The 17,908-nt window shown below is 44.5% G+C and overlaps 1 protein-coding gene across 6 annotated transcripts in view; it reads left to right on the forward strand.

Annotated features, from left to right (window-relative positions):
- Positions 1 to 17,908, forward strand: part of DGKD (diacylglycerol kinase delta) — a 70,126-nt gene that overhangs the window by 9,061 nt on the left and 43,157 nt on the right. For 5 of the 6 annotated variants that reach the window (XM_052804775.1, XM_052804777.1, XM_052804776.1 and 2 more), the window contains exons 1-2: positions 1,353 to 1,522; positions 17,245 to 17,355. In XM_052804775.1, coding sequence (XP_052660735.1) covers positions 1,367 to 1,522; positions 17,245 to 17,355 — 267 coding nt within the window. In that variant the 5' untranslated portion in view covers positions 1,353 to 1,366. Of the gene's footprint in view, positions 1 to 1,352; positions 1,523 to 17,244; positions 17,356 to 17,908 lie in introns of those variants that run through there. The other variant, XM_052804782.1, reaches the window with a different exon arrangement.

Raw genomic sequence — 17,908 nt, forward strand, 5'->3', positions numbered from 1 at the left:
CCACTGTGTGACTTTCAGATTCATCCGTGGCAATGACATCTGTAAGCTGTGTAACAAAATCATAGTGGACTCTGCTGCCATGCAATGGGGAGAAGTTGAAATGGTTATTAAATCTGTTCTTTTGCCTGGCCTTAGGAAAGCACTTTCAGACATTGTCCGTTTGTTTAGCCCATGCTGGATGTTTGCTGATTTGCTCAGAGAGCAAGGGCTTTCTGCTGGTTTTTCAGCTCCCCATCCTGCAGACCAGGCTGGACTTCTCTTCTTTTGACCTTCAGTCAGCAGATGCTGACCTCTGTCAGCAGAAAAGAGGTCTCTAGCTAGAACTGTTTGGCTTTTCTCTTTCCTTTCTTCTGGTTCTGATGTTATGTTGATCTTCCAAGTCAGACCTGTAGCCTGCTACTCATATTTACAGCTGGGGGAGAGCAATCCAATTTCCTGACCCTGTGCCTTTGATGTGGTGGGACTCCATTTATAGAAAGCCTGCCAGCTCCAGGAGAGGGATGCACTGGGGTGTAGCGATAGCATCTCTGAAACTGCTGCTTTTGAGCACAGCTTTTATCAAATATGTGGCCTCTGTGCTTCAGCTGTCTGGTGATGGGACTGGTTTGGTGACAAATGCTTTCCCCTCTTACATCTTCATGAAATCCCAGCTGAAACAATCTGTACTGTCCCACAGCTGCAGCCAATGGGGCATTAGAGAAACAAGTGCTTTGGGGCTGAGTTAACCTCATGCTAATGGAGCCCATGAGGAATGGTGTGGGGAAAGGTTGAGTCAGGCAAGAGTGTTTCTGTACTGAAAAAGTGGTGTGTGGCAGCAGGAGCCTGCTTTGGTGCTGAGAGAGCAGCAAGCCCCATATGTGACTGAAAGGATGTGTAAGATGGAGCAGGTGCAAAGTACCTTTTTGTGCAGGAGGTTGGTACAGCAGGTCTTACCTAGGGGGAGGAGGATTTATCCCCAGAACTTTATTAAATCCGGTGGAACAGTGGGAGTGCTGGAACCAACCACAAGAATGGGGGCTGAGATTCCAGCTTTTGGGCTCACCTCATCAGAGAGGTCTGAGCTGAAACCCTTTTTTCTGGCTCCAAACAGCCACGGGGGTGCTTTGGCCCGGCAGGGGCCAGTGTGAACGATGCTCGGGTGGGAGGGCTTCTGTCGGTTCGCAACGCGTGGTGTTGGGGAGCTGTGGGCCGAGCCGGGCCGGGGAAGTCGGCCGGGCCGGGCCCGCCTCGCCTCGCCTCAGCGGTTCCCCTCCGACCTGCGCCATCACGCGCGGCCGCCGCCAGGGGGCGCCGCAGCGGCGGGGCGGGCGGCTGCAGAGCGCGGCGCGCGGCTGGAGGGGGCGCCGGCCGCGCCGCACCGTGCAGCATGGCGGCGGCGCGCGCCGCGCAGCCCCAGGCCGGGGCGGTCGCCGCCGCCAGCGCCGCGGCGGAAGAATCGTCGGACAGCGAGCCGGAGCAGGAGCCGGGCTCCCCGCAGAAACTCATCCGCAAAGTCTCTACGTCCGGGCAAATCCGTCAGAAGGTGCGTGCGGCGGGCGGGGGCCGCGGGCAGGGCCTCGGGCTCCGGCACCGCTGCGGCCGGCTCTGCCTCCGCGTCTCCCTCAGTGCTGCCGCCGCCTCCCCCTCCCGCCCGGCACGGCCTGCGCCGCCGCAGCGGCGAGCGCCCGCCGGCGACCCCAGCCCGCCCCTCTGGGAGTTGCCGAAGACCCCCCCCCCCCACCCCCAGCCTCCCTCGGGGGCCTGCCAGGGTCCCCCGCAACCCCACCCCTCAGGGAGCGGCCGGCGACTCCCCCCCACACACCCCCTGTTCCTCAGGGACCTGCTGGTGACGCCCCCCACTCCTCCGGGACCTGCCGGCGACCACCTCACACATACCTCGCTCCTCAGGGACCTGCTGGCGACCCCCCCCCCCCAACCGCTCCTCAGGGGCTTGCTGACGATACCTCTCCCCAAACCGCCCCTCTGGGACCTGCCGGCGATCCCCCCAACTCGCCCTTGACAGCGACCACCCCCCCCCAGGGACTCGGCCGTTTTCGCGCCCCCCTTTCCCGTGCCTGCGGTGCCGACGATCCCCCCACTGCCGCTCAGAGACCTGCTAACAACACCCCCTCGAGAGCTTTTCATGGACTTGCAAACCCCTAAATGCTCTTCAGGGATCTCCATAACAAATTCTTCCCCCGGTGCTGGTCAACAGCTGCCCCCTAAATGCCCTTCAGGGTCTGCTAACGAGGCCCTAATTGCACCTAGGGGCTCCTGGAATTGCCCCCAACCACTCAGCAGGTACCATCCCTCAACTGCATCTCTGAAGCCATGTAGGAACCTCCCCAACTCACCCTCCCCAGTAGCCCAGCTTAGGCCACCTTTTTCCCAGTGCCCAGGTTCAGACCTGCCAGGGAGCTTCTCTGTCCTAACGGTGATCAATCAGTGTGCCCAGGCTCAACAGGATCCTGTCTTACCTCTTTCCTTCCTTACTGTCTCCCCCTGTAATATTTTCTTGGAGTCGTGGAAGTCAGATTTGAGCTCTTGACCCCCAGTACTGCCCCCCATTGTCTGATATTTGACCCCCCAAGGACATTCTGTTCCTCCCCACCCCCTGAAGCTGCATCTCCCCTTTTTTCCCCATATCGGAGTTGTGAGGGGCTCCCTCCTCACCTCTCTATGCCTTCCTTGATGACTCCTGCACACCCCAGCTGTATCTCACTGTCACATTGTTCCCTCCCCCATCATCACTTTGCTAACTCCCCTCCTGTGGTACTGTTGGATGTGACACAAGTCATCGTCTCATATTCAGAGCTCTGTGCTCTGGAAGGTGCAGCCCTTGCTGTTGTCCCCTACAGTCAGTGTGTGCCTCCTTCAGCATCCTCCTATCCTTTTCATGGTTGCATCCTGTTTTCCCCATCTTGTACGGTGCTGTTTTTCCTTTCTGTAGCCATAGTGGTGTTTAGTCTCCTGTCTGATCAAACAGTGATCTTATGGCTGATTAGTCCTTGTTCCGAGCTCTTTCAGCCCTGCTTTGCCTCCCTGGTCAGGTAACAATCCTTTCCACCCTGATTCCTTTGGCCCGATCAGATTTTACTCCTCTGTGGCTCGTTCTGGAGCAATAACGCCATTTTTAGGGGCAGTAACAGTATTCTGCAACTACAGCTGTAGTTCTGTATTGTTACTGTAAGGGAAGATGCGAAGATTTCCTTCAGCCTTAGGCTAGGAACCACCCATAGGGAGTTGCCCTCTCCTGTACTATTTTTACTATAGCTGCATGATTTCTCTTTGTAGCCATTAAAGTCCTGTATAACTCTTGGATTGTTACATGATATGTTTCAGCTTAGAAAAACCAGGTTAGTTATTCTTCTGCTGTCACCTTCCTGTTGTCTTTGAAGCATGGGCAAGCACAGTTGCTGCTGTGTGGATGTAGAAGGCTTGCTTAGTGCTGATGCTGCTAGCTCAGTGTTGCTTATCTTGTATTTATAGCGAAGGAGAGTAAATGTCTCTGCGTGATGCAGCATCTGAAGCGTTATTCATAGGGATCTTTTTTCTGTTGGCTAGTTTGCTCTACTTTCAAACACATAACATATCATCGTTCTGCTGCTTGTCATTGTTTTGTTACATTGGTCCTAGTTCTGAAAACCCCCGTAACAAAGTATGGTCATACGTGAGGACCATGCGCTCACTTCATTACGCATGGCGGGGCTGCTTCCTCCCTCTGCAAAGTGCTGCTGACACTGTCAGTCTTTGAGTTAAGGCACTGAGGGTCTGGGCTGTGTGAGTGAGATGGTTCTTTCGGCCACAATGGGAAATGGTGAAGTCCTCTAAATGGATTGGTGTTTAGTGTATCAAGCAGATCTCAGCTGTGCTGTAGCACTAGGTGACCTGATCTAGTCTGTTAATCTGCTGTGAAAAAAATAAGCCTTTTGAGATCTTTTCCTGCACACACGGTGCTGAGTAACACAAATTTGTCTTGCTAGAGATTGGATGAATCTTGTGATTTCTTAATACCACTTGTGGCAGGGGTCCCATGTTGGAAGGGAGAAAGGATGCCATAGTCTGACTTTTAATATCTCCGTGGTGGTGTCTGTGGTAAGAGCAAGGACAATGACTTTCTCGGTGCTGAAGTGGGAACTCTTGCTTACAGCAGGATGTTAGAGATGGTAAGGTAAAAGGTGCATTGCATTTTACTTTTGTTTGAATATAGCAGAACATGTCCCTTCTTAATCATTTGCCCCGTTTTACATCACTTCCTGCGTCAGCATGGCTGGAGAAAGCCTAAACCAGCCACTTGTACTATGCGAACATAAACATGTTAAGAACAAGGATTATAAACAGATATTGTCTATAGCTATTAAGCCTCCTGTGTGTTAATCTGCAGAAGACCTTCAACTAAACAGTGTCAAATTTTCTGAGTAAGTCCAGGTATTACGATATCAGGGATTGACTTGTTCTGTTGCTTTTTGATGTCTTTTTGTTTTGTCATCATCTTTTCTGCATGCTGCTGCATGTATACTTTTTCCTTGCCCTCAGGGCAAGGAGCAAAGACAACTCTGTGAGTAATCGTAGTTCTGATGAGACTTTGAGGAGCTTGCTTCCTCTGTAAAGGCAGACCTAATTCTGAATTTGTCTATTGAATGACAGAGTGCAGACTACTGTAAGCTGTAGAAGCTGTTGGACAGGTCTGTCAGAGTGACAGTAGGAGATGCAGGCAGACGTTTACTGTTCCCTGAGGATATAAATCTTTTCTAACCACATCTTTTGCTGTAGTTAGCTCAAGACCATGCCTGTAAGTATAGTTAAATCACCATGGAAGCTTATTGTTATCACAGCTTGAGTGCAAAGGCTGCTGTAGCCGTGGAGTTCCTCAGAATTTACTTGTTTGTCACAGTCACAAACACTTTGAAGATACGTTTTTTTTCCTCTGGTCCTGTCATCTGTTTTCCCAAGAAATGCTGTAACATAAAGCTGCTTGCTTACAAGACCATAAAACTTCAGTGCTTGTTTCTGAGTCCACAGGTTGCCCAACTGTGACTGAAATACGTTGTTGTGGTAATACTGTGGGGCAAATAGAATTGTTTGGATGTATAGGTACTGTGACTTTGACATGCAGTGTCTGAAGGCAAATCATAGCTAACGTATGTTTAGCTGAAAAATCTGTCCCTTGTGAAGATACAGGGCAGGGGAAGGAGGAGCGGAAAGCTAAGTGTTTGGAAGAGAAGGTGTAAGAGAAGTATGTTTAGCAGTCGCTTAATTATTATTATTCTGGGGGGAGAAGAAGATCTCATATGATCAGGTATAGCTGGTAGTGTAACTTGTCTCAGCTGACAAAGAAGTAGAGGCTGCCTAGAGTACTTTATCAGCCATTTTGAGACCTGTCAGACTTGTACCAGCATCAAGCTTCATAGTACAATGCTTTTAGCCCTTCTCCTGGTCTCAGGCTGGTATTGGTGCAGCTAGAGAAACTGTTGGTCAACTAAGATAAAGTATTTTTGAATGGATAGGAATTAGGAAAGAGATGAAATAAAATAAGAGAAGGATGATGTGTGTGAGGAGAGGCAACAGCAGGAGCCTTGCTCCCACCTTCTGAGCAGCGTTGAGGACTCAGATGGAATCAGCTGAAGTGGTAATATCATCTCAGTTGTCACCTGGCAGGGATGAAGACACAGTAATATCAAAAGAGGTCCTGGGAGATGATGGCATCACATGGTGGAGCACTGCGCCTTTTATGGGCTCTGGCACTAAAGCATGCTTCTTCCTTTGTGCTTGACCTTTCATTGCAAGCGTCACATTACAAACCTCAGAAAGCAGGAGAGTGGATGAATAGGCCATCTTCTCATTTCATTCATCAGTTAGGTGTGATTTCCAGCATGCTGGCTTTGGTATGTTGAGATCTCAGTTTGTTTACTAGACAGGATTTCAGCAACGTCCTTGGGTGGCATCAGGAGGACTTCTTGTTTAGACTAATTCAGTCTAACTTCTTTTTACTTTCATGAGCATTTTCTCTGTAATATTTTAGTTTTTATAACCATTTATCATTGCCTTGAACTTTTTAAGACAAGTTTGTAGTATATATTTCAACAGAGTTACAAACAGAGCGAGCAGCTCTCCAAACTTTCTGGGCTATTGGAAGCTGTCTAGCTCCAGTAGTAGAGAGATGCCAGGTTAATTTATACTACAAAAAGCAGGATAAATTAACTGGTACTAAGCTTTATGCTGCGGTGGACAGACTTTGGTGAGTATCTGAACTAGTGAATTTCCAATTTCTATGCTGTGTGTAGCAGTCTGTGGTATAGATAACTTTCGCACTATGGGAGGTTGTGATTCTCTTTCTGATTAGTAGCTTTGGGGTCTGGGAGCCACCCTGAAGTGTACAGGCAAGAAAAAGCAGGAGGAAACAAAATGTTTCTCCTTGTTTTCATGCAGGTTTCCAGACCAGACTAAACTGAGTTCTCAAACATGGTAGGCAGCGTGAGCAACTGAAGAAAGCTCATTTTGTTTCTTCTTGTATTGCCTAATAGATAAAATGTCCTTTTTATAGGTAAAGAAGTGTTATTTTATTTCTGAAGGGCAAACGTTTTAAGGTTTTCCGAGATTAGCATAAGGAAACCAAGCAGTTTATTCGTTTGATACAAGTATTGAAAGAAGTATTATGATAAAAAGCAATGCACTTCAGCAAAGAGACAACGTAAAAGAAATATGTAACAAATGGGGAGAGAATTTTCAGGAATTTATGGCTTAATTCACATTCTGTCTGTGGCATCTTCCTGTAAAACATATCAAAATGTCTGTCTGTTTTTGTTATGCTGTCTTCCAACAGGGTGTCTAAAAGAGGACATTTTAGGAGCTTCACGTGTCATAAATTGTAGTGGCTCATGCTTTAGTCCAGGTGGAAACTGGAAACTCTTCACTTAAAAGAGAGGTAATTGTTGCAAAAGAGAAGTTCCTGTGATTGAATCCAAACTGAACATCTTGAGCGCAGATTTAAGGCCATGAATTTTCTTGGATTAACATCACAAACAGAGAAGTTCCTTCTCTGAGCACCAAGGGAAAAGGTAGGATTTTAGGCCACGGTACATAGCTGTAAGAATGTTTCCGTCCCTTAACTCAATCTACGTTATGTTTTGCGTGCTCTTCAGGCTCATCTGTTCTGACAAAATTCGGGAAGCCTCCCAGCACTGTGTTACCACTGGTGTACTGTAAGTTTGCCTCGCTGCTGGAGAGTTTTGGATGCTATGTGAAAGCAACAGCTGTTACTTCCTTTTTTTTTAAAAAAAAAACCCCAAACCAAAACAAAGCACAAAACCACACACACTTGTAGCTTTTCTCATTCCTTCTAACTGTAGTTCAGGTTCCAGGAACTAAAGAGCTAACACTAAACTTTTGCATGTTTTGAGAACATAGATTTACTTAGACCACATTGCTAAAAAGTACATTGCCAGGCTAGTAATTGTTCTCTCAAATAAAATTAGAGGCAAAATAAAATGGGTATTAAAGGTTGGTTTTTTTTTTTAAATAAAACTAGATCAAACAGAGTATTTCCCCCTATCCAAAACCTGTTATTACAAAAAAATCATTGATATTTTACTTTGGAGGAGTACTGGATTATAAATGAAAACTGTAAAATGTCTATCTCCAGATTGCCTGATTAGAAAAACCAGTATATCATGTAATACACTGCATAACTTTACCTTCTTTAATTACAAATCTGATGTGATTCTTTCTAAAATAGCAGATATACCTGCATACTTAAGAGAAAGCAGAAGTGAGATAAAGAGAGGCTTTTGTATTCCCTATTTCCTTGAAAGCTTAAAGTTTACACTAGATAGTGTCACAGCAGCATCAGGAATTTCAGGGCAAAATACTGTCCAATTGGAAAGCACCTTCCTCTTGGAATATGTTTTTTCAAGGTTTCAAATGCACAAACCATTATTTAAAGGAATTTTTATTAACTTTCTGCTTAAACCATTTGTTCCTTGCTTTTTCCCCACTAAGTGGTTATTGCCTCTTGTTTCACTAAGAATTTATGTAAGTGTCTCTTAAAGAAAGAAGATGCTTCTGTTTGGTTCTGCAGCCCTGTGGGACTATTATCCAAGGACTGTTCAGCTTCAGGCAGACAGATAGCTGAGGCAGCAGCAGTAATCCACATCAGCTGCCATCTTTTGTGGCCCCTTCTCGCATGCTTTGTATAAAGCACTCTGGAAAGCAATGAGCTTATTGTGCATGCCCAGTTCAGTAGTGCTGCACCTCCACAGAAGCAGTTCAGTGCTTCCACAGGGTATGGTGCTTACTGTCTGCAGTCCCTGGGCTACACATGGACAGGAAAGCGGTTATACAGAGGAGGAGGTCCAAAGCCTGCTGCCCTCTTTTCATCCAGAGGGATGCTAAGTTGGAAAGTTTTACATCTGATACCTATTCTGATGTTGTGGTTTGCTTTTTTTGAAAAAGGAAACGCCATCTTGATTATATAATGTTTGCATCAAGCACATTGTATTTGAGTCTTGCAAGTTTTAATAAATTTAGCCATGTAATATTCTAGCAGGGAGAGGCAATACCACCTCAGTTTCCCATATGGGGAATCGAGACACATACTTCTTGTATCAAATGCGCAAAATCACACAGGGCATCTCCAGGGGAGCTGGGAACTGAGGCAGGTGTTGCAAGCTCCAGGGTAGTGTCTTGACCTGTGGAATGGCCACCTTTGCTGGTTCTTGAAAGGCAGAAATGTGGCTGATAAAATAGGGAGGGCATGTTGTCTGCTTTTCAAACTGCTCTCTCCTGAGGCAGGTCAGAGCATTATTTTTGAATGTGTAGCTCTGTCACTGAGGTTTTATTAAAAATCGGTATTCTGGGAACTTACACCAGCGCTTTCTGATCTGTTTAGCTGAAAGTTAACAAAACGGTGTTCCCAGGGCTGTGCTAATCTTCCTTGTTGTTGCTGGTGCTGATCAAGATGTCTTGGCATGGTCAAAGGTATTTGCAGGACATTAAAACAGGGAAAATGGAAAAACAAATTAAAAACTTCGGATTATCCTTTAAAAACTATGTTAAATGGATGAGGAAAAAAAAACTTAAAAGCATAGGTTGTTTAATACATAAATATGGAAAAATCTGATAATGACAATTGTTACAGAGGAGATAAACATAAATTCTAAGATACCTTAAGTATTAATTAAATGGCCGAAGGCCAAAAGCTGCTTTCTGCTCTCAGCAGTGTAATCCCATTAGAATACCAGTTAGAGTAAAAGGATCAGGATTTGGCCCTACATCTACCAGCCACTACCAAATAAGGCTGCTTGCAGAATTCAGTAGCAGAGTTGATGGGAATCCAGACACAGTGGGAGGAAGCTGTCATTCTCCCAGCCTCCTCGACACAAGGGTAAAAGATTCAGTTTTCTTCCTCAAGGTATAACTTTCACTTTCCCATGTCCTGAAGTTCTTGTACCAGTACTTTCTGCTGGCTTTTCCTTCCTACTTGGCCAAGATCTCCATGACATTTAGCATTATGGGAAGGATGGGGTGGTTATGATTGCGAGGATGAGATCTGCAGCTGTATTTTGGATGTGCTTTCCGTTACATTTGCTATTCTTGTAATAGCACTGATAGCACCTTCCCAGCCTGATAATCTCATATCAAATGGCCCTGACATGCCGCTATGGTAAGTGCCTGGCTCATTCTGCCTGCAGGTGAAGTGGATGGGTGGGCTTAGACGGGCAACCCTGTTTTTTGGTAATAACTTGGCTCTGTCTGAATGAATAAGAGTGTTACTTAAGCTCTAGTGGTACAGGCTGCAGCATTAGAGGGTTCTGTGTACAATGCTGTGATTCAAAATGAGGTTATCTTGCTGCATTTCAGCAGCAGAGCCACGTGCTTCTGAGTTAATACAGGGGATTCTGTGGTGCTGGTGTGTAGCTGTGTGACAGGCATGTCTCAGAGCTGAAGGTTTCACAGCAGGTAACATGTTTTGACTTTTTTTGTGTATGGGGAAAATGCCCAAAGGAAGGGATGTAGTTGTGTATGTGTAATCTAAGATGGTAGGAAAAAATAACAGCATATTTTTCATGTTTGTCCTTAAATGTATAAAGTTCACCTTTAATTAGTACCCTTTAAAATTTTATTCCATTCCAAAGTTTTCAGGTAGCTTTTAAACTGTTGCTTTTTTGGCTTTGGTTATCTCTGTGGATGGATTTGAGCCCTTATCTTCAGCTTTGCTATATAGTTTGCTGGGATCACTTGAGCTTTGTGCTCAGTTCCCCTCTTCTGATAAATGTGTTTGGGAAGGATGCCTGGAGCCTATGGAAAGCATATTGAGGGCTTAAGCAGTTAGCGTGCCAGGAGTTGTCCAGCTACTAACTCGTCCTGAATCAGAGTGTACTGGTGTGTTTTTCATTCCCTCCTCTAAGTAGCTAACCAGAGTACTCATCTATTTTAAGTACTTCACTTGGAGCTCTCTGACTGAGCTCATTTTACCAGGGAGCCATGTGATGATATGCTGGTGTGTTGTATTTCCTTTCCCATATACGTGCAACCTTTCTGCGTGCTTTCAAATTGTTTTTCTTAATTTGTTCACTTTAGGTCTATGAGCGCTTGTCCCTTTTAGAAGAGAATCATTCACAGTAGTAGCAGCTGAAAATGGTATGGAAAAGAAGCTGGTTCAAAGACCTGTTCTTTGTTTACTGGCTGCAGCATTAACTAATGAAGAATGAAGTGTTTGAGCATTTGTTTATCTGTGCCAAGGCAGGTTCTAACTCAAGCCATTTCAGTATTTTATTTGATAGAAACTCCTGGTTTTTATTGCTGCTCTGGAGACTAAGTTTGCATTTCCTGGTTAGTGACATCTCAGCTACACTATCAACGGATCACTGCATGCTGCTCTGAATTCTGCTTGTCCTAGTAGTTGCAGAGAGGCTGTACCAAGAGCTGTCGGCTGAGCTCACCCCTAATCTCTCACTGGGTATGCAGAGTCCAGCTAATTCAGCAGAGCTGGAGGTTAGAAAAGAGGGAGGATTGGGAGGATGGTTGTTAGGGGAGATTTTGCAGGCTTTCCCATGTGCTTGTATAGCGATCTGTGCTGTAAACTGATATGGGTGCTTTCCAGTTTATAAAGCATAGGTTATTAAAACAAAATGGTATTAAACAATGTACACTAAAAGCCTAGACAGTACCCCCTTCATCAGTGGAGAGCTCAGCTTCTGTTGCTGGATCATTGACTCACAGCCCTAGCTTCTATTTTGACATTCGATTCTTACAACTGACCTCTGATTTTCTTTTCTTTTTCCCCTCTTCTGGAGTCCTTTTGTTGTAGTGAGTTCACATAATGTCTTGTCCTTTTGATACCAGTGGAAGAAATCTTAATGCAGTTTTCACTTTCGCAAGATCCAAGTGCATTTAATGTAGAATTCCCCAACAGGACTACACAACCTGTAAATTCCTTGTGCTCCCCTATAGATCTGTATAGCTCTTTGTGTATCCCATACTTAGAATTGCTTTACTGATCCAGATTTCTCCCCTCCAAGCTTCCTGGAGTTCAGTTCCAGGGTGTGACCACTGTCTGGTGGAAGGATGTTGCTCTCGGATTAGCTTGTTAACCCCTAGCCTTTTGACCTTTCATGTCTTATTCTATGGGGTTGGTTAGATTTATTCCTGTAGTTTTTGTCAGATTTACTATATTTCATTTGATTTCTAAATAATTATTAGTTCCGTATTTATGACCACAAAGAGCTTTTATGGAACCAGCTGCTAAAACTGTTTTACCCACAACAAGGTACAGCACTCCAGATTTGTACCTGCCCTAGCGTGGCAAGACTATCTTGCCATGTTTAAGTGACTGCATATCTACTCCCATCTTTTTTGCTACAGCTTACCTGAAGTCAGTGACTAGATAAGGTTGCTTGGTCCCTGGGGATCAGCTGCCTGTAAAATTCCTTAGTAAGCATGTATAAAGATAGCCTGACAGTTCCACATGTGCTTTTTCATTTTGTTTTCTCCTTCTCTGTGCATTTGGTGCTTTTTGTAGTCAGTTACTTGTTGTTTGGCATCAGCACCCTGCTCAAAGTTTTATAGTACGTACAAATAAAAACAGTCTATGCCCTGAAGTTTTTACATTCTGAAGACACATGGAAAACAGAGAAATGCAGATGCTGAGGACTTTGGTATTTGGGATTCTTTAGTTGCTGTTTAGATAGTTTTGAATTATTTTGCTTTTACCTTGTACACAGTTCTTTTTCTGTATTGGAAAGAAATGTCAGTGGAGCAAAATTCTTGTTTCAGATATGCCACACTGAATAACTGCCCCTAAGAATATGTCATGATCTCAGCTGTAAAATAGGTTGCATTGTTCTTCCTCTGTCTATATCGAACACAGTTTGGAGCCTCCCTGTGCCAAAGGACACTTGCCAGCCTGACAGCTGAGTATGGTTGATAGTTGCCTTCAGTCTGGCTAATAGGGTCTTGTTTTCCAGATTAGGAAACTGGTTATATCAAGGGCCCTACTTCCAAATGGGGCAAGAGGCTTACGCTTCAGGAAAGGATGGGCCACTCCTGTGTTTCACATAGTGAGCAGTACTAGGTGCAGAACAAGGGATGCAGTTTGAAAGAGTTGAAATCTGACATGATTGTTCTTAACTTTTTACTAGAATCGTTCATGTTATCAGTATAGAAAGCATTTCATCTGTGTAGGCTGGCTCTCTGATCTCCTGATGTGGGTTACTGGATACAGAGACACCTCAGAGAAGTCATGCTGCAAAAAATATGACCGTGTCGTGCTGGTTTTGTGGGTGACTACTGTTAATCGTTTGGCTGCTTTTTCTTATGAGGTGGGACTGCGTGAGCAGGAAGCAGTGAAGCACAAGGCTCTCCCTGTCTTAAGTCCTTAATTAAAGTCCTCTGAGTTGTTTGAAACCATTCCCACTGAGGTCAGTGGCAAAACCTTTCTTTCATCAGTTCAGGATTAGGCCTAAACCCTGCACCCGTTTTGACAGGAGAAATCTGAGAACATATTTCTCTTTCTAAATGTCAAGTTTTAAAAGGGGATGAGTTGGGGCAAGGATTGTGTATTGCTTGCCACGAACTGAATTTTTTTCTGCAGGAAGTCGCTTTTCTTCAAGGCCAAGGATCAATAGTGAAATGCTAGAAATTCTCTAGGCCCTGCCTTTCAGCTGTCTAATCGTGTTCTTTGCAGAGACACTTAAGACTCTCTGCTATATGCAGTGTTGCTTTAAATTGTCAGTTTGTTCGGTAACCTTTTTTACACTGCCTTGTAATATGATAAAAGGGGGTCACTGTTGAAAGTATTAACACATCATTTTAGGCTTGATCCAAGAAGATATTTAATTTTTTCACAGTTTTATCTGCCCATGGAGTGCCATGCCACAGGACAGCATGCTGTAGAGAAACTCAGCTGGATAGAAAGCAGTCTGGATAGTTCGATCACAAACAATTTTTATATTTATCCTTGATAGGATGCATGTAATCAAACCTTATGATGTTTCAAGGCAGTAGCTTTTCCCATAGGATCCAATATAATGACACTAAAAATAGATATAACTCTCTTTTTTTTTTTCTTATGGGAGAAATAATTTCACTTTTGTCTTGATGAATTACATGCCTAGCAATCTGATCAGAGTGGATTTTCAATTAAAAAAGCTACAGAGAGGCTGGTGAGCAGAGATAACTGTTCAGCTACCCCCTTTTATTTCATTTGATGTCACTTTGCTGTCAGGTCCTTTCCCAAGTCAATTTTCTTCAGCTGCATTCCTCTGCAAGTAGCAAGTCCTTTGGCTGTAAAATTAAAATAGAGGACGAGAAAGGTAGTGATGTCTGAATCATTTTATAAAGTCATCTTGATCTTATCTCCAGCCCTTTCCGCCCAAACCCACCAAACTCTTTACTGAGCTGTGGGCCTATAAATAGAACAGCTGTTCTCATGCTGAGATGGGCAGCTCTGAACTAGAGGCTTGTTTTCTCTGAGCAGTGCGTGCACGCGAGAGCTTGCTTCTCACTGGCCTTTCATGTCTGAGTTGTGTAGCTGTGTGGTTTTCTATAGAGAGAGGCTGGCAAATGACATAAACTGCTACTTAGGGAGGGGCAAGGTGACCTCTGGGATTGTTGCCTTTTGGTTTAAAAAAAAAAAAAGAGGGTTCTGTTTAAAAGAGGAATGGAGGAATGCATGTCTTGTGCAGAGGTGAGTGAGGCCTGCTGAGGTGAGGGGAGCTGCCTGACGCGCAGCACTTGGGAGCCGAGCGTGGCAGGCGGGAGCTGTGGGAGCTGAGGGAAAGCAGAAGCGTTGTTTTGCTGTGAGTTACTGTTCTGGTGGTCTGCGCAAGAGCTTGAGTGACCAGAGTGCTGCTGACCAAGCTTGGGGAGTGTGGGGCTCTGACTGACCCCAGTTTAAGGACGTCTCTGAATAAGTGTAGCAACAGAACTCTGAAGTCTCCTCCTGCAAGTTGCTGTTTTTTGATCAGACCCCTGGCTGCCTAGATATCTTTGGGCTTTGCATCCTGGGAGTCTTCCCCAGGATTTTTAATTCCTCTCTGACTTCAGTTCAGGGCTTTGAAGAGTTCAGTAGCTACTTTTTCTGTCTTATTTTTTAATTATGTGTGGTTTTGTCCAAGGAATGCAAAAGATCATTCCATGTTTCTGTCTTCATCTGGAAAATCTCATGCCACTTTCCCATTTTCTTCCCTGTAGAAAGTGAACTGCAGAAATGTGTGATTTCTTTAGCATGGTTATTTAGATGCTGTTGCTTTACATTTCTCTTTGATACTTAGGTGCTGGAGGTTAAACTAACTCATCAGGTAGACACATATATGTGTATATATATACTCAAGTAGGACTCCGCAGAGTTGGGCAGTGTTGTTTGTTCCACTTGGCAGATGGGAGATGGAGACACGCAGAGTGAAAATTGCTTTATTGGGATCTTGTAAAAAGTCTGTGGCAGAGTAGGAGCCTGAATGCACCTTTCCTGGTTCCAGATGAGTGTCTTCAGCTCTGGCCTTGCCTTCAGGGTCGTTTCAGCAAGGGATGCTGTTGGGTCAGTCACTGAACGCCATTTTCTCTTATAGTGAAGCTTCAGATTAAGATCATGGCTGAGTTTCAGATTCTTTGCGTAGTACCAGCTCTAAGTTAGTTTAACATCTTGTTTCTGGGTATCACTATAGTGTGTTTAACTTCCGGACCCTATAGCCAATCCCAGATGCCTTATGGCTTCTTAGAGTGTATTCCTACTGCTGTGTCCCTGCTGTGACTTGGCGAAGATGGGTGCCAAGATGTCTTTCAGCAACCACTTCAGAGTTGTGGGGCACTGATGTGGGAGATGGGACATTTTTTGATACCAGCTTAGTCTTCAATCATGCATTTTCGTTATCTCTTTTCATTCTGCTGGAAATACTGTGGAGTTCAGCGATTCCTGGTTGAACCAGGCACACTGAGTTGGTGTTTGCCTGAGCACCGACAGGTATTTCTGCCAGTGTGCAGGTGGCTTTGTGAAACAGAACACTGCGAAACCATGAGGTTTGGAGTTCGCTAGCCTCGGAGTCAGCCAGGTTCCAGGCTGCAAGGTAGATGATGTTTCTTTTGGAGGAGATAAGGGAGCTTTTGCCCTTTTATCTTTCTCGCTGCAGTGGAGGACGGTATATAGTGGCTCCTATGGCCAGCAGCCCTTTCAGATCTGGGGGTGTGTGGGAGCCCACTCTTTCCCAGCTGGTTTGTGAGTAGAGGCATCACTGTGATGGTCCAGGCCCTATGATCTCTCAGGCCAGTTTGAGGATGGCTCAATCTAGCAAGAGAGAAGCATGTATTGTCAGATGGATGTTTCTTCTTGTAGTCAGCATTATTTTCCAGGTGCTTTTTGAGGAAACTTCGAGCTTCGCAAGGGCCAGTGTGTGTGGAAAGTATTGAGATCTGCAGCTGTTTCAAAAAGGAAAGACCCACATTAGAAATATATATAGCATTTATAAGCAAGTTTAGTGCCCTGGAAAGGATTTCTAAAATTAACTAAACCCTGTGGATCAGTAAGAGTATTTATTTTGTGCTCTGCAGTAGCCTGGCAGCATACATTTAACACTGTCTTTGTGAATTAATTGATACTCATCCGTGACCTGACTCTGTTACAAACCTGAGTTACACTGAGACCTCTGGTATGTTAAAGCTATGTCATTTTCCTGGCATCAAGATACAGAATAACCTGTCTTACAAGATTGTTGGACTATTTGTTTCCTGTATTTTAACTGTGTGTTTATCACATTGGGCTCTCTCAGAAGAAGTGGATTCCCGGGAGCTGTTTCTTGGGGAGAGAAGTAGGTTTCTTGTGGTACTGAGGCATGACATGGCACTATTTGCAGTTCCTAGGCCATACTCTCAATCAGTAATTTGGGCATGAACCCTCAGCTCTGACTTTTCGGCCTTTTGTCTTTCTGAGCTGCAGTTTTTGAGATTATTTTCATGTAGCTGTTGGTATTCAAAATCTGTCCTCACTGAAGGAATCAAATGTATTTGATGAAGTAGAATGAAGTGTATGTGGATTAAATACATACCCCTATGTATGCATAGTATGTGAGTGAGCATATGGGACTGTGTATGCTGGTATGTCAATCTAGTTATAAAGCAGTTAAAGAAAAAAAAAAAAGGTAGTGTGCGTAGTCAGTTTTGGCACTCCAGCCCTGGGAAATGGCAGCCAGCCAGAGAGTACTGAGGCAGGGCCAAGACTATCTGAAGAATACCAAATGCTGAAGTTGGATATAGCTCCTTCCTCGCTCTAGTTTCACTCTTCACGCTATGGGCCTGCAGCTTGCCAGCTCTGTGCCAGGTAGATGCTGGTAATTTCACAAGGCAGAACTGGAGATAGGGACAGGTATGCTGTGGTGTGTATGTGCTTGTAATCAAATGCCAATTAAATGAAAGGCACAATTACCTGCGACTGAAATCTGACCTCAGTGAGTTTAACTGTTACACTTCCCGAGTCACTGTTAAGACTTTGAAATGCTCATTCAGTCATAAGTTATTTTATCTTTTTTTGGTATCGTGATAGCACTGGAGACAAGGATAAAACCGCACCCCAGTGTGGATTATGGATTGTGACGGTTTAATCTTGTTAAATTTGCTTGCGTATGTTGAATGAATTTGTTAAGCACTTCCAGCAGAGGGCACTAAGATTATTGATCTCAAACTCCAGTCTTTTTTGGTACGGATATATAGTGAAAAAGCATAAAAGATGCCTGTTAAGTAAAATGTATGCTTCACCCCTCTCCTCTCCTTGTTTTGTAGACTATCATAAAAGAGGGGATGCTGATGAAACAGACCAGCTCCTTCCAGCGCTGGAAGAGACGATATTTTAAGCTGCGAGGACGAACGCTCTACTATGCAAAAACTGCTAAGGTAAGGTCTTGACAATACATGCGAGTCCAAGGGAAGAAAATAGGTGGAGCTTTGGAAGCAGATGTGTGTCTGTGAGAAGGCAGCCCTCAGTAGAGAAAAGAACACATGCTCTGTAAGCCCCTGTCTTCAGGTTTTGTAGCTACTAGAAGATACCTGTGTTTTGCCTCACACTTGGAAATCCTTGTAAAGTAAAGCATCACGTGGACCTGTGATACTGATTTTTCTACATTTTTTTTCCCCCTTGGTACATTTTAGTAGGGAATGGGCTCTGAATCAATAGAAGCTGAAAAAGAAGGGTTAAAATATGAATGAAAAGAGGAAATGGAGATGACAAGCAAGGCTAGAATTTATCAAATCAGAGCTGCCATGCATCTGGTTTAGCATGTTTCTAGTCAATGAGATATAAATCTGTCTCCTTTCACAAGAACAAAGCCTACAATTATTTTTTTTTAAATAATTCCTTAATAAGACTAAAGTCATCGTGTTCACTGACTGAAGACAAGGCAAGTGTGAGCCCCAGTATATGGAACTAGACTTCCGAGTCCTTCATGTT

This window comes from Harpia harpyja, chromosome 12, assembly GCF_026419915.1.
Source record: "Harpia harpyja isolate bHarHar1 chromosome 12, bHarHar1 primary haplotype, whole genome shotgun sequence".
In the NCBI taxonomy this organism is placed as follows: Eukaryota; Metazoa; Chordata; class Aves; order Accipitriformes; family Accipitridae; genus Harpia; species Harpia harpyja.